We start from the raw sequence: 18,413 nt of genomic DNA, 5'->3' as shown, positions 1-18,413 counted from the left end.
GTCAAGTTTTTAATTTTCCTCTTAAAAGAGACACGTGGTCCAAATTAGCTGCTCTGTCTGTTGTCCCCTCAGTAATCATTCTATTTTTGAATATTCACTTGGACTGTATGCACATACGATCAGAACCCCCCCCCCCCCACTTTAAAACGGCTCTACAAGAAAAATCTCCTTAGATGGCTATTGAGAGATGTCAAGAGATTTGTGTGCAGTGGTGTTACATGAACGAGCATAATGAATTTCTGATCAAAAAATGTAATGTTCCAGTTTATTTAATCCTTTCTTCTTACAGATTCGGTCATTGCTATGCGGCTGATGTGCTTCTGACGCTATACTTTAAGTCTTACATTCAAAGGCTAATGAGCAAATAAACAAATCTGTTTGAGAAATCACAAATGTACTACCACAGTTTAAAGTGGCATTATTCTAGTTAGTCACAATAAAAAAACTGTAAATCAGGATTCTCAATGTGGGCAGTTTTATATTTATTATATTTACTATTGTTTTGTTTTTGAACTATCAAAATGGCAACAATGTTTTTTCTTTGTGTCAGTTTATCCATTAGTGCTGATAAAATGGGGCGATCGTGGCTCAAGAATTGTTAGTTCGTCTTGTAATCGGAAGGTTGCCGGTTTGAGCCCCGGCTCCGACAGTCTCGGTCGTTGTGTCCTTGGGCAAGACACTTCACCCGTTACCTACTGGTGGTGCTCACGAGGACCCGGTGGCGCCAGTGTCCGGCAGCCTCGCCTCTGTCAGTGCGTCCCAGGGCAGCTGTGGCTACAGTGTAGCTTGTGTGAATAGGTGAATGACTGAATGTAGTGTAAAGCGCTTTGGGGTCCTTGGGGACTAAGTAAAGTGCTATACAAATACAGGCCATTTGTCAAAATACTCAACAATGAATTCTAGCATTTAAACACACAAGTGACACCTCTGTGAGTGTTTTTGAGATCACATTTTAACATAAGAATATTCAAACGCTTGCCGTGATATATTTTATTTTGAAATCTGTTCCTTCACGCACATTGAGGCTACGGGTGTCTAACAGACCTCTAGTGGCCAAGAGGCGGAACTGCATCATGTAATTAAAGAAGCGCTTTTTGCGTGAGTGGAAATAATTGTGTGAATGATAATAATCAGACACAAATTTTTCTGAGAAATCCTTGATCCCAATGTCATAATAGAAACGCTCCAAAGCAGCGAAATTAAAAGCGCGTTGTAATGCTTCACGTAATAGGTTTCAAAATAAATCAAAAATCCAGAACCAGTCACGCCTACAGCCATTACTTTGGTCTCTGAGTCATGTAGTCATGGGTTAACAATGAAACCATTATTTGGGTCTTTATTTAATTCATATCCTTTATTGCCACTCAGCATTGCGGAACAAAATTATGAGCACAGAAAGACAAACACACATACATACAAATTACAATAAAAACAGGACCAGGTTGAAAGACAATAAAATAAATTAAGGTTATCCATATGTATAAAAATAACCAAATAAATAAATAAAAACAATATATAAAAAATAAGATGTAAGGCATGACGTGGTGTGCTATTGTACTGAATAAAGCTATAATTTTAAAGAAATTCACAAGTCACGACCTGTTTTGATGTTAAGTGTTAAAGTTTAGGTCTTTAATAATTAACAATACATCTATAAATTGAATTGCAGCCACTCTGGTTGAATCTCCGATACAAATCAATATGGGAGGTTTAAATTATGCCTCATAAATAAGGTTTGCCTTTAGCCTATTGAAGTATAAACTCTTCTTTTCTTTTCTTTTCTTTTTCTTTTTTTAAAAAGGACTACAACTAAAACTATTTCGGAGTTAAACTGAAGGTTGTTGTTCTCTTTTAGACTTTAATCTAAAAACGTCTGTAATGTTTAAATCTATGACGTCGCCTTTCAGACAGAACTCGGGGCTTAAAGCCCAAATTGCTCATCATGTGACTCTTGGCGTACACAGGAAGCAGCTGATCCTGACTTCATTGCTGCTTTCACCAAGTAATGTTTATCAACTGTACTCGTTTAAACAAAGGAAAACTGTTGTTTAAAACTGCACCGGTTTAGGTAACTGGTCGACTCTTTCGGGTAGGTTGATGATACGCTGTTGAATTTTAGTGCAGCTATTCAGCCGTTTATTTAAGCTAAGCTAACCTAGCCTTATATCTGGACTGTTTCGGGCTAGCTAAGTTAGCATTAGCTCAAGTGTTTATAACAGAGAAAGAAAAGTAAATAAGCCCAGCAAGCTTATTGAGGATTATTAAAGATCAAAAGTGACGGGATATGTTTGATTTGTTTCTGTTTTAAGCGTTCACACGTGTTATGAACACGTTTTGGGGTTTTTTTCTGGGGGGGGATTTTCTCCGTAGCCCAAAGAGAGGAAGGGGAGGACAGCTGCAGACACAGCCTGAAGTCATCTGACCCGCAGCTCACTGAGATACCCGACACTCGTATTTGCTGAGGGGGATGTCAAGCACAGCAATGAAGAAAAAGGTAAAGCAAGGGCAGATCTGTTAGATCAGGGGTGCCCAATCCCGGTCCTCGAGAGCTACCGTCCTGCAGCTTTTAGATGCATCCTTGCTCCCACACACCCGAATCAAATGAATGGCTTGTTATCAGGCCTTTGCCAAACATGATGGCATGCTGAAGAGGTAATCAAACCATTTGATTCAGCTGTGTTGGAGTAGGGATGCATCTAAAAGCTGCAGGATAGTAGCTCTCGAGGACTGGGATTGGGCAGCCCTGTGTTAGATCATTACAGAGAACTGATTTTATCCTTTTTGAAGTGTCCTTTGATTTCAAGCATGTACTTCTAAAATCAGAGATTAATCCACCTAATTACCCTTCCCACTATAATAGTGAGTGTGTGTGCTTTTCAGGTGCTACTGATGGGGAAAAGTGGGTCTGGAAAGACCAGTATGAGATCAATCATCTTTGCCAATTACATAGCTCGAGACACACGCCGCCTTGGAGCTACAAGTAAGAGCACCGTCTTATATGAAAATGTATTTTATTTTTTACATTTATTTAACTCTTCTGCTTTTATTGGTTGACCATAGTTGACGTGGAACACTCCCATGTACGGTTTCTTGGCAATCTGGTTCTAAACCTGTGGGACTGTGGAGGGTAAGACACACATTTGCTAATTATTTGCCATTTCTGGACCAGCTTTGAGAAGCCAAAGTTATTCCTTATTTTTAATCACTTATCTGTGCCTTTTAAACCAACAGACAGGACACATTCATGGAGAACTACTTCACCAGCCAGAGGGACAACATTTTCAGAAATGTAGAAGTTCTTATTTACGTATTTGACGTTGAGAGCCGTGAGCTAGAGAAAGACATGCACTACTACCAGTCGTGTCTGGAAGCCATTCTGCAGAATTCCCCTGATGCCAAAGTGTTCTGTCTTGTGCACAAAATGGACCTTGTGCAGGAAGACCAGAGAGATTTGGTGAGATTCAAGTAACATTTCATACATCATTAGTACTGCAGTCCCACTCACGTGTTACTATTTTTCTCTGTCTTGAATTTGCAGTGTTATACAATGATATTTAATCTGCGAGTCAAGTGCTGATTAATAGTCTGATCCGGTTCAGTCAGACATGACACTGCCCATCCAGAACAGAAACAGGAAAAAAATATTGATCATACTACATCTTTTCTAAGATTGTACTGTTCAGTCTTTTCCACAAGCACAGCCATAGTGCTCAGTGTAGAACCAGTTCCATGTGTTTCCACCAAAAAGCTTTAAAAAACCAAAGTCTCCCACTCCAACTTCATTTAGCTGAGTCTGTGAACTCCTTTAAAGTGGGAAACAAGTTAATATAACAGTATGTACTATTAAGGTTTGCTTGAGTTGTTGGCTGGTTCTTCAAAAAATTAAAATAAAACCTTAATAAGTGACTCTGGCACCAGCACAGGAAATGAGTTGTATATATTTACTCATTAAAGTGGTCCTTTTTAGACTTTTTGCACTAGTTTTTCTTGATTGAAACTTGAACTTTCATTTCACTGAAAAAGTGAAAGGGATCACTTTCATGTGTAAGCTACAGTATGACCCATTTAAGTATGAACTGAATATGAACAACCTAAACGTAGGGCTCTTAAGGGTACCAATAATATTTGTAAATGGTCATATTGTTCACCTCTTAATTTTACTGCCTGTTATGTTAATCATATCTATAATAACCTCCTTTCATACTTTTTCTTTGTATTTTACTTATTTGTGTCTATTTTGATCTTGAGCTGGTCCCACTTCCCTTTTGGTGTGACCTTTCTGTCTTTACAGATCTTTAAAGAACGTGAAGAAGATCTGCGAAGACTGTCCAGGCCTTTAGCTTGCACATGCTTCAGGACATCAATCTGGGATGAAACCCTATATAAGGTCTTGAACCTGACTGTCCATTATTTATTTATTTATTTATTTATTTATTGTCACAGCTAATAAAGCTGAGGCTTTTTTTCTTTCTTTCCTTTTTGGTAAATTTAGCTGAATGTTGTTGGGTTTTTTGTCTTTGCAGGCCTGGTCCAGCATAGTGTACCAGCTCATCCCAAACGTCCAGCAGCTGGAAACAAACCTGAGAAATTTTGCACAGATCATAGAGGCAGATGAAGTTCTTCTGTTTGAGAGAGCGACCTTCCTGGTGAGAGTGTCCGTTTCCTCTGCAGCGTCTGGGCAGGAAATACAAATTTAGAAATGAGAGTCATTTATCTTGTCGTTTCCCCGTGTTGTTTTGTAAATGCAGGTGATCTCCCACTATCAGTGCAAAGAGCAGCGTGACGCTCACAGGTTTGAGAAGATCAGTAACATTATCAAACAGTTCAAACTCAGCTGTAGGTAAGTGTTTTGCAGATGCTCCGCCTCCTCTCCAGATGCCATCAGCTGGAGTGTGTTGATTTTAATTTTATTTATTTTATTATTCCAGTAAACTTGCAGCTTCCTTCCAAAGCATGGAAGTAAGGAACTCAAATTTTGCAGCCTTCATTGACGTCTTCACCTCCAACACTTATGTCATGGTCATCATGTCGGACCCTTCTATTCGTAAGTAGTGAAGATAACATTTCTCTGCAGCAGATTCACAGTTATGAGAAAAAAATCATCATAATAATAATAATCATCATCATCATCATCATCTAAGGAGCTTAGAAAGAAAAGCGACTGGAAGTTTCTTGAAGATATTTCACCTTTCATCCAAAAAGCTTCTTCAGTTCTAAAACCAAATCCCTAGTGGGAATGTCCCTTAAGAGGGTCGTTGACCCTCTATTGATCATGTACCTCATGACATGAGGAAGTGTTGAGATCCCTTCCCAGGCATTTCAGATCTTGCAACAGATGATCTCACATGATTGGGTGAGGCAGGGTCTCACAATAGCCGCTTTTCCATTAGTACCTGCTCCGATCAACTCGCCTCGACTCGGATTGAATGGTTTTCCATTACAATTGAGTACCACCTAATGTGCGCGGTCGTTGTCATAGCAATGCATCAGAGCGTCCCATGACGTAATTAATACCCGACAAGAATGCTACAACAAAGGTGGATGTAGAGGCGATGATATACCTGCTGCTCAGTCTGTGGCTTTTTGTCAGACTTTTTTTTTTTTTTTTGTAGCTGTTTCACTTGTTGCTGGGTTCAAAAATAGTGGTTTTGATTTTTGTGAATGAGACACTCTCACTCATCGTGACTCATCGAGTGACGCCACTGACCAGCTAATCGGTGGCATGCAGTCTGATGACGTCACATTTTAGTACCTGCTCAGATCACTTGGAAACCTGCTGAGCAGGTACTGTTTTTAGTACTTGATACTATGAGGTAATGGAAAGTCCTGAAAATTGTGGCCATCAGTGACGGATCGATCAAAGTAGGTAGTAATGGAAAAGGGACTAATGGTTTCACCCAAACCTCTGCTGCTAATGACTCACACCTTTTTTCACACCATGGCTGAAGGTGAAGGACATGATCAATAGTGGGTCAACGACCCTCTTAAAGAATAATCCTCACTAGGGTTTAAATACATGGGACTCTCAACCATTTGGTTTTAGAACTGCATAATCTCTTAGATGAGAGGTCAGTCAGTTTTCTTTCCAGGCTGCTTAGATTACCTTGTCCTAGATGACTGAGAACCTACACAGACAATAATAAGAACTCACATCTCCTTTTTTTCCAGCATCTGCAGCCACTCTCATCAATATCCGTAATGCTAGGAAACACTTTGAGAAGTTGGAGCGAGTGGATGGACCCAAGCATAGCCTGCACATGCGGATGCGCTAGCCTGTGCATTTGTCCTAGTGGATACTCTCAGCCAATCAGTTCACAGACAGCATGTTGCGGTCTCCTGGTGTCACATGAGCAGCCCTGCACCGTTTCGTCTATATCTTCATATTCAATCACAGTTATTACGCGAGAAATCACCTTGTTTTTGTTTTGCTCTAATTGTTACGGGAGAAGTGATAACAACTCGTTGGGAAATGTATTGTTTACTACAGAGGTGGGGGAGGGGAGGGCTACATTTGCTGTCACACTTTGTCATATTTCAGTAGATTCATTCACTCCATGCAGTGAATCCCAGTGATTGGGGATGTCTCTCCGTATGAGAAGCAGCAGATATTGTATGATTTGATTTTCAAATGTCGTTTGTAAGCTGTTACAAACAATATAGTTCTATTCAGAAAAATATTTGAAGTGTGGGGTGGTTTGTTTTTTGTTTTGTTTTTTGGGGGGGTTCTGTTTTTAATCTTTGATAATACTAACTACTTTTAGAAACAGGCGCTGTAAACAGATTTACACAGAGATGAATCAGAGATCGTTCTTATTGGTCCTTTTCTTCATTGTAGTCTCACCAGGCTAACTTGACAGGTGGCACCAGTTGTCTTGTACACATAGCAAATAGTGCACCTGTTAAGTGAGACAACTTCAGGGGATGGACAGCAAGTTACAGCGCAAATGGCATATTTTTGTTCATTTAATATGGCAAACAGCTGCTGAGTGTGTTAAAGTAGACCTATTTCCATTTAACTCATTTCCAACTCTATATTTTTATTGGATTCTGATGGAGTGGGGTTGTGTCTGGAAGCTGACCAATCACAAGAAAGTGACATTTTTGAGACCGTTGCCTTAAAGGGACGAGCTAAAAGGCCTTTTTTTAGACTGGAACTTAGAGACTGCTAAAGATCAGGTCTAAAATAAAGAATTTTTAAATTTTGAATCATGCAAAATGATGCTAAAGAAGTGCCAGAATACATGTTTCTACCTGAAATTGAGCACTGGGAACCAGTGATACAAGATTGATACAAGTGGCTCTCATGTTCACTTTTGCTCCTATTTTTCTATCAAAAAATTAAATGGAGCACAGGCCAACTGAATTTCAACATTATTGTAGTTTTGATGTCTGATCAGTTACCACAATTTCAACACATTTAAATTATAATATTGGGATCAAAACAAGCGGAGTATTAAAGTCTCCAAACTAAACTTTTCAGTCAAATCTAGCTAATCCATTCTCCTCTTAAGGCTATAAAACACTCACTTTATTAGGTACACTTTGCTAGTACTGGAGTGGACTCCCTTTCTTTCTTTTTTTTTTCAGCTGCACATCCATAATGCAAATAACCAGTTCTACAACATCTATTGCTCTGGTGTTGTGTTTGATTGAGATGTGGTGAGTGTGGAGGTCATTTGCATTCAGTAAACCCATTGTCATGTTGCAGAAAATAGTCTAAGAAGATGTGAGTTTGGTGAGATGGAGCCATCAGAAGATGAAAATGCTGGGTGTAGGCTGTGGTGTTTAAATGATTCTCAGTACGATGAGGCCCAAAGTGTGCCAAGAAAATATTTTTCTCCTTACACCACCAGCAGCAGCTTTCTGACACAAAATTCTGACCCTGCTATCTGAATGTCGCAGCAGAAAAGCAGATTCATCAGCGCAGGCAATGTTTTTTTTCAATCTTTTGACCAATTTTGGTCTTAATTGCAGCCTTAGTTTCCTGTTCTTGCACCATGTTTTGTCTTCTGTTGCTATACCCATCAGCTTCAAGGTTTGGCATGTTGTGCATTAAGAGATGCTCTTCAGCATATCTCAGTTGTAACCAGTGGTTTTTTGAGTTAATGTTGTCTTCCTGTCATCTTGAAGCAATCTGACTCCTCTCCTCTGATCACTGGGATCAACTAGACCTTTTCTCCCAGAGGACTGCCGCTCACTGGGTATTTTTTCTTTTTGAGATCATCCTCTGTAATCCTTAGAGATTGCTGTGCAGGAAAACCCAGCAGATCAGTTTTTTAAATACTCAGGCCAGCCTGTCGAGCACCGACAACCAACCACATGCAAAGTCACTTAAATTACCTTCTTCCTCATATGTCTAAATACACTGATTTGCTGTGGTGCTGTTTTTCTGATCATTTATATGCATTTATGAGTAGTTGAACAGGTGTACCTAACAAAGTGGCCTGTGTATGTACCCAGAATAAGCCTTTCATTTATTTTTAAGTTTGGTTTCAAGGTTTGAGTGGTTTACATGTCATTTGTTTCTTATCAGAGAGAAACAGTATTTATTCATGTTGTCCATGGAAAGTAACTTGAGATTTAGTCATGGTACCTGATACCACCAACTCCTTCAGGGTCTGCAAGGGATATGGGCTATTATGCCTTGCCTCTTTACTGTAGCCAGATCTGATCCGGAGGCATTGTTCCAGTAGAGCTTATCTATAGTGTTCATGCGGTTGAGCTGTATCCTGGAATGCAGAGGCTGAATAGCTGGAAAATCCCCAGTCTCCCCCCGCAGTGAGTAACTTTGCATGAAATAACTGGGAGTAAGTTATTTCATATAGTGGTAGCAGATTGTTTATTTGAAGGTAAGACTTTGGGGGAAAGTTGACGGTGAATAAACTTTGTAAAAAAAAAAAAATAATAATTTAAGGTCAATAACAAGTTAGACATGCACTAATCCATACATGCATAAAATACTTTAGGTGCCCTTTGTTGCCACCAAAACAGCTTTGAACCACAGGATCAAGGACACTGGGTTGTACTGTCGTGTCAGACATTAGGATTCTGGCAGTGGATTCTTTGGGTCCTGCTGTAATGGATCATCTTGTTTCCTCGCCTTGCATGGTGGCTGGATGCTGGATTTAGATGTTATCAGACTACAGAATGCCGAGTATTTGTTGTTATCAGTCCCATTCATATTGCTAATAGGCACAGAATTGCGTAGACATTTTTTGGTCCTGCAAAGAAGTGCACATAGAATCTCTGCCAGTAAATACCTAGTAAGCTTGCAAATATTGCCTTTTTACAATGTTGTTGACTCCTAGTGTATTTTAACCCAAATTATGATACTCTCCCCTACACAAGCTGTGTGTATGTTTTAAAGGTATCGTTATCAGTACTGATATTGGCAATACTGGCCGGTATTCGATTGTTACCAAGTAAATATCACAGCATTAATATTTACAATGTGTATGTATGGGTTAGTAACCACTTATAATGGCTATTCAGTGGTTTTATACAACACTGATTTGGAATAACGGCACCAAAAGTTTCCCAGTAGAAGACGTTATTGTTACAGTTTCAATTCAATTCAGTTTTATTTATATAGCGCCAGATCAAAACAGTAGTTGCCTCAAGGTGCTTTATAATGGAAGGTAAGGCCTTACAAGAATACAGAGAAAACCTGAACAATGAGACGACCCCCTGTGAGAAAACACTTTGGCGACAGTTGGAAGAAAAACTCCCTATTAACAGGAAGAAGCCTCTGGCAGAACCAGGCTCAGGCCATCTGCCACAACCTGTTGGGGTTGAGGGGAGGGAGACAGGTCGCTGTGGAGGAGAACCAGAGATTAATAATAACTCAGTTGAGCAGTTATTCACTTAGCCCATTTTAAGTCACTTTGCTTAAAATGCAAGAAATAGGATCGTTCCATAGATGTCCCTCAAGAGCCCAAGTAAGTCTAACCTGCAAAATAAGGACACGCACAAAAAGATCCCTGTGCAGTTGAACACCGCAAACCATTTCTCTGTGGACCCCTTCCCCTCAAGGAGTGGTAAGAGACGATGTGTGCACACCCAGAGCGCAATATACAGGACATGGAGAGAACTGAGTCTCCCGCTGATGCAAGCAAAAACAAGATGTTTACAGGTGAACTAGAAACTGTAAACTGGAGCAGGTCTCGGGTGTTTAGTGTAGAATCACTCCCTTTATTTTGGTAGCATTTAAATACATCTTTAATTTACAGTTTAAAATATATTCTCATGTATTCCATCTTTTGTTTTGGTTTGATTCAGGAAGTAACTTTAAAACTTTATCTCAGTGTCACTGGTTTATGAACTCAAAGAATGCATGGTCATAGCAGTGTTGTAAATTTTCTTCTTATGTTTATTAACATGCAAACTTCTCTTTGCAATTGCTAAACTGATAAAACCTTCACATAATACAAGTAAAAGCAGAGAAAATGCATCGTATGGGTTTCTTATAGTCTTAAAGAGTCATCCCTATTCCGTTAGGTATTGATCTAAAGTCTTATTGGTGATCCATCTGTATGGGCAACAAACCCAGAGTCATTTTCAGTGACTGTCCCTGCACCTTCATCCATGTCATTCACATTTGCCTCTGCACAGCAGTCTGTTTGATTGAGGAAATGCTCCAGCAGAGTGACACGCTGCTTTAGCCTTTGCTGAGTGTGTGTGTATTCACTGAGTAGCCGGGCAAACCGAGTCTGAAGGGTGTCCAAAGAGGACTCCAACCGTTCCACCTTCTCCTCTGTGTCCTCTTTCTGTAGCCCGCCACTCTGAGCATTCTCATCCAGAAGACCCTCTTTCATCAGAATCTCCCGGCCCCTTTCCTCTAGCACAGTCTTAGCATCTGGATACTCAGTCACTGCCTCCATCAGGTCGTCCTTAGAAAGGCAGAAGAGGTCAGAGTAACCTAAGCTGCGGATGTTGGCTGTCCGACGATTTCCCATTTTACTACCTTTGATATTCAAAATGCTGATTTCACCGAAGCAGCTACCAGCGGTGAGGAGAGCGTACTGTGTGACCCCATCATCGGCCACCACAGCCAGCTTCCCTTCTTTAATGATATACATCTCCTTACCAATGTCGCCCTTTCTGCAGATGTAGTCGCCTGGACTGAAGACCTGAGGGCGTAGTTTAAGCACAAGCTCCACCAGCAGTCCTGCCTCACAGTCTTGAAAAATCCGTACTTTCTTCAGGGTCTCCAGGTGGACATTAATAGCAATCTCAGCCCGCAGCTTGTTTGGCAAATTCTTTAGCACTTCCTGTTCATCTACTGCTTTCTTGTTGGTCCAGAGGTAGTCAAACCATTTGATGACACGTGTCTCCAGTTCTCTGCTGACTTTGCGGAAGTGCATGTAGTGTTTGATGGCATCAATACGAGCTTGAAATTCGGCACGGGTGGCATTCATGTTGGCAATCATAGAGCCAACATTTCCCACAATTGTAGCAAAGATTAATACCCCAACAAGAAAGTCAAAGACCACAAACACGTACTCTTCATCTCGCACAGGGGGAGGCATCTCTCCAATGGTGGTAAGGGTAAGAGTCGACCAGTAGAGACAGTAGACATAACTCTGAGTCAAGGTGGAATACCCGGGTTTAGAGATGTTTGGGAACACCCACGTATCTGAGCCAAATCCCAAAGACTTAGATATAGCATAGAAGATGCAGGCATTCCAGTGAATGATGACCAGGATGTAAAGAACCAAGTTGCAGATGCGAAAGATGTTGGGGTAGTTGGTGCGTGTCTCTGTTCGGTCAAAGAATTCAAACATGCGTGGGAAGCGCAGCAGACGGTTAAACCTGAGCTGTGGTGTATGGATGCCTGTGGAGATGTACCCCAGGTCAGTGGGCAGGATGGACAGCAAGTCAAGCTTAAACTGTAATGTACGGATGTAGCTGTCTCTTAGCTTGGCGTGGTCCTTCACCAGCAAACCTTGCTCCAGGAACCCTGAGAAAAATAAATAAAACTCGTGTTTAGCTTGGTGGTGGATGAAAAAAAAAAAAAGAGGGCGGCTCAAATCAAGTTTTTATTTAACAGATAAACTGGTAGATTAGATCCTCTCAGCTTTAATTTTAGAGTCTTTAAGCACATTGTTTGTTTGTTTTTGAGCTGCATAATTTGATAAATCCAAGTGGCAATCTCTGGGTCTGAAGCTAATGCCTAAAGGCCCTTTCACATAGGAAGTGGCATGGGTTGTGCTACATTGTGCTCTCAGACACATTCTTTACTACACTGCACCAAAACAGTTTCCTACTGTATCAGGCAAACCCCAGCACAACTGGAAGCACCCAGGGAATACTGGCACGTGCCACATACTTTGTGGTGTAATGTGACATACATTCTCGTGATCATACCAGTGCAGCTCATGCTGCTTCCTATGTGAAAGGGCTTTAATTGCACCAAACTGCATGTCCTCCAAAGGCCACAGGAGGCTAGCTCTAAAAATAGCCTCTTTTTTTTTTCTATTCATATCACTGAACTAATGATATGGCTTTCTGCACAGTTCAGTTAAAAATAATTAAAGCCCATTCAAGATGCTCTGATATTGTTTCCCCCCCCCTCCCCCCTCTTTTCACTAATAAAATTATATCAGTGCACAGGACAGTCTGTTGATGCACCTTGCTAACCAAGCTAGCATTAGCTATAAATTAGCATGCAACATTCTTCCTCTACATGTGCTCCATGTAAAGTACCAAGAAGCAGATAAAGCTAGTGACTAGGTTAACTCTTTCTCTCTTGGACCATGACCAGGGGTAACCATTATTGTTTTTTTATGAACTCAGTTGGTTTCTGCCACATGTCAGGCCTGCTTCCACATCAGAAGTTAGAGAATGATCTCTGCCTACAGCTAACTAGGGCTACCATTGGAAACACTTGGGACCTCTGTTTGCTAGACTTGTTTGACTTAGGTGTCAAAACTCATTAAGCATTTAGCACACTTCAAGCGCTGGTGGACAACATGTCGTGCAAAAAAGTGATTGCCCGTATTTAAACTGTTGTAAATAATTTGTTGGCCTATAATATGTGAAATATGTGTCAAATGCATGCCTCATATCAAGCCATTTAGAGCAAACATTAATCAGCATTCCTGTTACAAGTTAGAAGCCACACTCGCTTTTTGGCAAAATTACTTTATATATCCAGTTAAAAAATCTTGTTGACATTAAAAATGTCTTTTTTAAGGTGATCTGCCCAAGAGGGCAGCAGACATTACAACAAGTATAACAGTAATTTTGTAAACTAGACTGCTTATAATGTAGGTACAATAAACCAGAGTCATAAAGATACTTGAAAGATGGGTACTTTTACATTTTATAACCTCTTTCTAAATCTTGTTCATTAAAGTCTATTTACCAACATAGGTGTAGACTTTACATATTAAAAAAAACACCTGTAAACACTGTAAATCACTTTTTGACAGACAGTCAGTTTTTGGCACAACAGTAAAATAATGGTGTGTGCTGGAGACACACACACTTTTTCACGCACATTAATGGTTTTATTTCATCATGCATCCCTGATGTGTTCACAAGCAAATTTTAGCATAGGGTCATCTACTTGGTGATATTGTTATTTAGTGGATGTTGTAACTAAAATGTAAAGTTAGTTTGCATTTGATGTGTAAATAAAAGGAAGCAGCGAGGTTTGAATTAGAAAGCTGAGAAAATATAAAATGAACGCAAAACACTGACTCATTCAGCAGAGAGGAAACTATGTCATCAGAGTAATCTAAAATTTAAGAAGGCCAGAAGCTGCATTTTTAGGTGGCTTACCTGTCCGGAGTCGAACACAGGTGTCTGTTATGTATAGAGCATCAGAGAGGTAGTCCAGCACCAGCCAGCAGATGTAGTTGCTCACTTGTAGTTCGTCAAAGCATGCCCTGGAAATGCATTTAAAAAGGATTTAGTGCTCTAGTCTAAGAAGTGAACACTACACTGTACACCCTCTGGAGGCTGCAGGGCCCCACTGACGCACATACTGTAATGTTATTACCTCGCGACAACAAGGAACCAATTGTAGAGCACCGCCAAGGCAATAACAAATAACCAGCGGTAGTATACGTCATCGGAGGGAGACACCACAAACAAATCCCACTTTTTCCTGTAAGCAAAAGGAGACTGTGATTATGACACTCAGCAAAAACTGTTAGTGCACATCAACAGAGAGAAAAACAGCAATATAGTGCATCACAACACTATAGCTATATAATTATTTGTTAACAGCCATATGAGACAGCTACTTTTTTTGTAAATGTGACATCTTTCGGGTCATTTTAAAATATTGTGACGTTCTACTAAATGTAAAATATTTAAAGCTCAGTTGAGCTATCTTCTTTTCCTTACATAGCACCTTGCAGTAAACCTATATTTCAGCAAGGACAACATAAATTACAGCCTCAGCACTGAGCGGAATAAACACTGTAACTCTGGGTGTCTCTACAACTTAATAAGACCTTTCAAGGATTTATTTTAGCCATGAAGCAGAAGGTCCCGTCGTGATTTGTACAAGTGTAACTCTGTACTCCTTATGCATGTACATGAAGGTGTACATAGTAAAGGTTCAGGGTGGTAGCCGGGCATACCTAAAGATCCCTTTGGCATTGTTGCCATTGGCATCCAGTTGTGTGTTGCTGATGCGACTGGGGGCCGTTCTCAGCTCAGGGCCACGAAAGCGTTCCAGGAAAGAGTCTGGCCTCTCCTCCTCCTCCAAAAGACTCCTGTGTGCCCATTCCCGCAGTCTCACCACCAGGCTCACCAATCTGACACACAAAAGGAACACAACACCGCATCTTTAGGCAGCTTTATAACTTAAAATCATGTCAAAATGCATCAGTTCAAACACAGTTAATGTGCGAAACCATCACAGAGCTGCAAATTAGCGCACATGATTTGAGAGCTCACTTTGTCTTTCCTTTTCTATCTGTAGGACTGGAAAATCTTGAAAAGTCTGAATGAAAAAAGGGACTCTAAATTCCTGCAACCCATCAGAGGTCAAAGGATTTTCACTGGACAAATGTAATGAATTTTGTAGCAGTCGACGACCTTCATGAAAAAAGACAAAAAGCTCTTCTATAGCCATTTCTACAAAGCCAGACCTTTGCCACAAAAAAGTTATTTAATATGTAATAAGAGCTACACAATAATCTTCCAGCTCCTTGAATCAGTCCATTTGAAATTGCCATACCATACTGACGTGCCACAGCTGAGTCATCACAGGTTTACCTTGAGATGGCTCCGGTCCTTTGAAAAGAATTTCTTGAACTGCCTCCATGAGGGTCGAGAGCAGCGACTCTTTGCAGCTCCGAAGATGTGTCATCACAGATCGATGGGACCCTAGTAGGAAAAAGTGACAGCCCGGCTTCTTTAAGCCATTACGAGAGCCTCTGTTTTGTGTCTCTGAACGAAACCTCTGAGAAAAACATAATGAACATGAGGAAGCTCTTGTTACCTGCTGAGAATGCTCTCTGCTCTCTCGATTTCCTCCTCCAAGCTGGTCTTCACTGACAGATTGTGGGGAGACCGATCTCTCTCTGCCAGCTGGCCCGTCATCTTTAGATCTGACAGTACGGACAAACACTAATATTAAAGACCCACTTACAGCCATTTAATCCATATTGTGGAGTGTTGGACATGCTCTCCTGCTTCAGTTACACTGTGGCAGGAGAGAAAAGTGTTTATGGTGCATGTCTCAGATAATAGTCAGGGGACTGGGGCGGTGGGGGACAACTGGGACTGTGGTAGATAGTCCCTAACCTAGCCCATCATACAGCAGGTGGTTGCTGTGACGACTCATGAGAAATAAAAAGCTCAGTTTTATGGACGCAGCAGCATTTTAGATACACAGTCAAAGTTCAGTTAAAGCCCAAAAAGTCACATTAAGGCTGCTGTTCTCCCTGCAGCACAGACAGATGATGAGGTGCTTAGATGACTGTTACCATTGTGTGACTAATTGGTGGGTCATTAATGAAAACACACACACACACAAAGCCATCCTGGAGCTCTGCGGCTCAGTGAACCAGTCAGCTGCTTTCCCTCAGGAACCACATCGCTTAGGAAACCAGGCTGCTGAGAGAGCGCAAAGTGTGGCATGACATAACAGCACGATGGCTGCTGAGGCCACAAAGAGTGATAATTCACCCCTAAAGTCATCCAGCTGCCTGCCAGTCCACACTCTGTAACTTTACTAATGTGGAAATGTGACTTTTTTCCCCTCTACTTTTGCAAATAATTATTAATTCCGCTTATTGAATATGTTACGCAACACAACTTTTTTCCGCAGTGCTTAACAGCAAATGTAGATTACTAGCATCATAATAAAGTATATGCCAAACTGGCCTCAGCTTAAACATATCAGCCTACCTCTGGTTTCCTTGAATTAGTCCAAAAAACAAATCCTCATGGTGACTTCACACAGGGACACCAAGAGCTGGTCTTCACCAGCCAATCCATCCTTTGTGCCCACGCCGGATGCAAGTCCTGCTCTTGCACCATTCTCGGTTGTGAGCCTCCTCTCGAAGAGCGCTCTCCTCACATGCGTGAGCACGTGGTCCACCTCATCCTCAGATGGGCTGAGTGCCGAGGAAGCAGGTAGGGGTGGGAGATGGAGGGTGTGGAAATCTTTCAAGTAGTTGAGAGCCTTGATGTCAGCATCAGACTGAAGAGTATTCTAGGAAAACCTTGTTCCTTTTAACTTTTATTACTCAGGAGAATCGTGAGAAACAGAACAAAAAGAATGCAGCCAGTTCATCGGATTTATTTGATTTTCTTTATATATGTAGTCTGCCTGATTCATATTCTCAGCATTTCTTAGTCTGACATTTTTTATATTTGCTTGACAGCTCATCAGCATTTGTAACATATCGGCTTAATGACATATCATAACCCTTGTTCGCTTGTGAGCCCTCTCATAAACACAATGATAACTTTTCTTAAGCTCATTCATGTCTGAGCAGATGGGTCATTTTAACAGTAGTCGGTTTGGCTCAAAGAGGTGTGCAGTACAAAAAAGGAAGATTAGCAGAAACAGAAACATGAATGTAGTCAAGCATATGCTGCTGCTTCTGCGCTGATTCCTACTATGAACTATCTCATTACATTGCATATAATAAATGTGAGGAATTAAGTATATTTTGCTCACAGTACCTTTGTACTAACATATGATTTTTGGGCTGTACACTTATATTTGTAGACTTACTGTGAAACTTTATCCATCCATTTATTCACTTCTGCTTATCCTTATCAGGGTCGTGGGGGGTTGGGGCCTATCCCAGCTACTATAGAGTGAGAGGTGGGGAGCCAGGATGTACCTTAGATATAAGGTAAAACACGAACTTAGCCTCTTTTCTTTATGATCTAGGATGGGAACATTAGGATCTGTGGGATATTTATGATTATTGACAGTTTGATCCTGAGAGTTTGACTTGAAATATTTTGCTTAATCTTCTCTTGTTGACAAAAAGTATCAAGAGCAGCGACGTTTAGGAGTCTAAACTTTCACCACAGCCACCACTCTCCACTGCAAATGGAGCTTGAAAACCCAGGCGATGGGGACCACACGAGACTTCTTCATAATCATGCAGCTTTCCGACAGAGCCTGGCAGTTTCCGCTTTAATCAGATCCTCAAAAACTTAGTGGGAGTGAAGCCCAGAGGACTTTCCATCTGAATAAGATTCAGCCCAGTGAACAGTAAACTTCAATCTGCCATTACTATCTCTGTTGGGCAACGAGATTGTTGATGGACTGTGAAGAGACGAGTAAAAGCAGAAACTGTAAGTGCTTTGTTTTTTTCTTTTACAGAGGTTTTTTAAAAAAAAAAACAAATAAAAAAACAGGTGGGGGATTTTATGGTGAAAAAGAGGAAGAACATAAAGCATAAAGGTAGTAACATTAACAGAAGCTCAGATAAGAGGAAGGAGAAGCAGTAAAAAAAAAACAACAGGTATCTGATGTAAGAGGCGCTTGGAAACAAAGAACTTCCTCCTGAGTACATTTTGGGATCAATCATTCACAAAACAAAAGATCTAATACACTGAAAGTACTCGGAGAATGCTTAAAAAAGTCATGTTTAACATCAGTTTAAACATATTAAATGTTAAAGTGTTTTTAGACTTGTATGTATCCTCTTCTATGGTTACTTGTAACCATACCAACCACTGTTTGTTCATACCCTTCAAGATGTTGAGCCAAGATGATGCATTTCTTGCATGATGAATCCAGCATCACTAATTATACTTAATACGTCACTTTATTCAGATAAACTGATATATTACCCATGTAAAAGACACAGACATGGTCACCAACAGTGCATTTAAATGATGCTCAGATGGCACTAAGGGCCCCAAAGTGTGTCAAGTAAAAGATTTTTGGTATAATCCATACTTTCATACTGATTACACCAAAT

General features: G+C 40.6%; 2 protein-coding genes across 2 annotated transcripts; one reads left to right on the top strand and one right to left on the bottom strand.

Annotated features, from left to right (window-relative positions):
- The first annotated feature begins 1,902 nt into the window (after nucleotides 1-1,902).
- rraga (Ras-related GTP binding A) lies at nucleotides 1,903-6,677 on the top strand. The gene is made up of 10 exons (XM_005735621.2): nucleotides 1,903-2,089; nucleotides 2,371-2,494; nucleotides 2,881-2,980; nucleotides 3,061-3,127; nucleotides 3,232-3,454; nucleotides 4,292-4,387; nucleotides 4,524-4,646; nucleotides 4,749-4,840; nucleotides 4,929-5,044; nucleotides 6,169-6,677. Exons 2-10 carry the CDS (start codon nucleotides 2,468-2,470, stop codon nucleotides 6,270-6,272), a joined length of 948 nt encoding a protein of 315 aa, XP_005735678.1. The 5' UTR covers nucleotides 1,903-2,089; nucleotides 2,371-2,467; the 3' UTR covers nucleotides 6,273-6,677.
- A 3,828-nt stretch (nucleotides 6,678-10,505) lies between these two features.
- On the bottom strand, nucleotides 10,506-16,855 carry cnga2b (cyclic nucleotide gated channel subunit alpha 2b). The gene is made up of 7 exons (XM_005735652.1): nucleotides 16,829-16,855; nucleotides 15,461-15,540; nucleotides 15,235-15,345; nucleotides 14,595-14,771; nucleotides 14,006-14,113; nucleotides 13,786-13,892; nucleotides 10,506-11,959 (listed from the first exon to the last, which is right to left on the bottom strand). Exons 1-7 carry the CDS (start codon nucleotides 16,853-16,855, stop codon nucleotides 10,506-10,508), a joined length of 2,064 nt encoding a protein of 687 aa, XP_005735709.1.
- Between the last annotated feature and the right edge of the window lie 1,558 nt (nucleotides 16,856-18,413).

The sequence above is a fragment of the Pundamilia nyererei genome, unplaced genomic scaffold, assembly GCF_000239375.1.
Source record: "Pundamilia nyererei isolate P.nyererei 1_Seehausen unplaced genomic scaffold, PunNye1.0 scaffold00064, whole genome shotgun sequence".
NCBI lineage: Eukaryota > Metazoa > Chordata > Actinopteri > Cichliformes > Cichlidae > Pundamilia > Pundamilia nyererei.
The sequence above is the reverse complement of the archived record's forward strand: the minus strand, read 5'-3'. Positions and strand labels throughout refer to the sequence as shown.

Excerpts from the sequence above, each read along its gene's own strand:
- rraga (XM_005735621.2), top strand. The coding sequence starts at position 2,468 with ATGTCAAGCACAGCAATGAAGAAAAAG. Across the intron at positions 2,495-2,880 it reads GCACAGCAATGAAGAAAAAG|GTGCTACTGATGGGGAAAAG; the intron begins GTAAAGCAAGGG and ends TGTGCTTTTCAG. Across the intron at positions 4,841-4,928 it reads CAGTTCAAACTCAGCTGTAG|TAAACTTGCAGCTTCCTTCC; the intron begins GTAAGTGTTTTG and ends TTATTATTCCAG.
- cnga2b (XM_005735652.1), bottom strand. The coding sequence starts at position 16,855 with ATGAGCTGTCAAGCAAATATAAAAAAT. Across the intron at positions 15,541-16,828 it reads GTCAAGCAAATATAAAAAAT|AGAGATCGGTCTCCCCACAA; the intron begins GTCAGACTAAGA and ends CAGCTGGCAGAG. Across the intron at positions 15,346-15,460 it reads GCAGAGAGCATTCTCAGCAG|GGTCCCATCGATCTGTGATG; the intron begins GTAACAAGAGCT and ends TTTTCCTACTAG.